This window comes from Eimeria mitis, genomic scaffold (assembly GCF_000499745.2).
Source record: "Eimeria mitis Houghton genomic scaffold, Emh_scaff301, whole genome shotgun sequence".
Classification (NCBI taxonomy): Eukaryota; Apicomplexa; class Conoidasida; order Eucoccidiorida; family Eimeriidae; genus Eimeria; species Eimeria mitis.
In genome coordinates, this window is record NW_013571354.1 from 5,772 (window position 1) to 7,674 (window position 1,903).

Genomic DNA, 1,903 nt, shown 5'->3' on the forward strand with positions numbered 1-1,903 from the left:
AGCAGCAGCAGCAGCAAGAACAAAGGCAGCAACAGATTGCCAAGCTTTTGAGTTTATTGAAGGGTCTCTTCTTTTTCTGTTTCCGCTGCGGAGACATCTCCATTTGCTGCTGCTACTCATCACGCACGTCGCAGCAGCAGCAGCAGCAGCAGCAGCAGCAGCAACAGCAGCAGCAGCAGCGGCGGCGGTTGTGTTGCTGCTGCGGCCTCATTCTCTAGGTAGACGAGGAGGCTTTTTTCTTTTTTTATAACACTCAGAGCAGCAGCAGCAATTCGCGTGTCTGTGCAGCAGCAGCAGCAGCAGCAGCAGCAGCAGCAGCAACACCAGCAGCAGCAGCAGCAGCAGCAGCAAGATGGCAGCAGCACACGAAGACTTCTTCAACGGCAGAGGCAGCGAATTCGACTTGGTGCAGCAGGATGATTTCCTCCTCGATAATGTAGAAGCAACGCAGCAGCAGCAGCAGCAGCAGCAGCAGCAGCAGCAGCAGCTGGAGCAGCAAGCGGACGAGCAGCAGCAGCAGCAGCAGCAGCAGCAGCAGCAGCAGGATGCTGATGTATTCCTTAACAATGGAATTGAATTCCCCTCCACAGCCAGCCAAACGGAAAACCATAAGAGAGAGGACCTGCAGCAGCAGCAGCAGCAGCAGCAACAGCAGCAGCAGCAGCAGCAGCAGCAGCAGGAGTTTGAAATCCCCGGGTCTCAGGCTGTATATATGAGCTCTGAGGCTCTGGCGGAGCAGGAGCAGCAGCGGCAGCAGCAAGCTGTGCTGCAGCAGCAGAAGCAGCAGCTGCAGCAGCAGCTGCAGCAGGAGATAGATGCAAGGCGGCGTGAGGATGAGCTGCTGCAGCAGCAGCAGCAGCAAACAGCAGATGAGGAAATAAAGGAATTCTATAAACAGAGAGAGAAACACCTAGAAAGACGAAAGGCACAGCTCAAGTATACTGCTGCTGCTGCTGCTGCTGCTGCTGCTGCTGCTGCTGCTGCTGCTGCTGCTGCTGCTCTTGGTTGTGGTTGTGGTGGTGGTGCTGCTGCTGTTCCTTGTGTTGCTGCTGCTGTTGCTGCTGCTGCTCTTGGTGTTGCTGCTGTCTCTCGTGCTGCTCCTCTTGTTGCTGTTGCTGCTGCCGCTGCACTTGCTGCTGCTGCTGCACTTGCTGCTGCTGCTGTTTTTGCTGCTGCTGCTGCTGCTGCTGCTGCTGCTGCTGCGTGGGTTACTTGTCTCCACTGTGCTGGCTTTAGCAGTCCTTTGTTTGCTGCTGCTGCACCTGCTGCTGCTGCTGCTGCATCTGCATCTGCTGCTGCTGCTGCTGCTGCTGCTGCGCTGTATTGTGTATATGTGCTGCAGGGCGAAGGCAGCAGCAGCAGCAGAAAAAGACAAAACGAATTGCGGCAGCAGCTGGGCGCGGGTGCTGTGGCTTGTGAACAGCAGCAGCAGCAGCAGCAGCAAGACCAGCAGCAGCAGCAGCAGCAGCGCAGCAGCAGCAGCAAAAGATAAGGATCGCCCTGAGATGGGGCGGATGGGGAGGCTGCTTGTTGAGCTAGCGGGAGAGGCCTCGATGCACTGAGCAGCAGCAGCAGCAGCAGCAGCAGCAGCAGCAGCAGCAGCAGCAGCAACAGCAGCAGGAGCAGCAACAGTTGCTGCTGCTGCAACAGAAGCAGCAGCTGCTGCAGCAGTAACTGCAGGAGCAGCAACTGCAGCAGCTGCAGCACCAGTCAGTATTTGCTGCAGCAGAAACAGCAACAGCAGCAGCAGCAGCAGCTGCTGCTGCTGCTGCAGTAGCAGTAACACAGTTGCTGTTGCTGCTGCAGCAGAAACCTGCTGCTGCAGAAAGTGCAACAGCAGCGGCAGAAACAGCAACAGCAGCAGCAACAGCAGCAGCAGCAGCAGCAGCAGCTGCTGCTGCTG

General features: G+C 57.1%; 1 protein-coding gene across 1 annotated transcript; it reads left to right on the forward strand.

Annotated features, from left to right (window-relative positions):
- Positions 1 to 352: 352 nt before the first annotated feature.
- EMH_0007250 (uncharacterized protein) lies at positions 353 to 1,492 on the forward strand (the record flags this gene model as incomplete). The annotated part of the gene is made up of 2 exons (XM_013497915.1): positions 353 to 1,075; positions 1,343 to 1,492. The coding sequence occupies 2 exons, from the start codon at positions 353 to 355 to the stop codon at positions 1,490 to 1,492; spliced, it is 873 nt and encodes a 290-aa protein (XP_013353369.1).
- Positions 1,493 to 1,903: the final 411 nt, after the last annotated feature.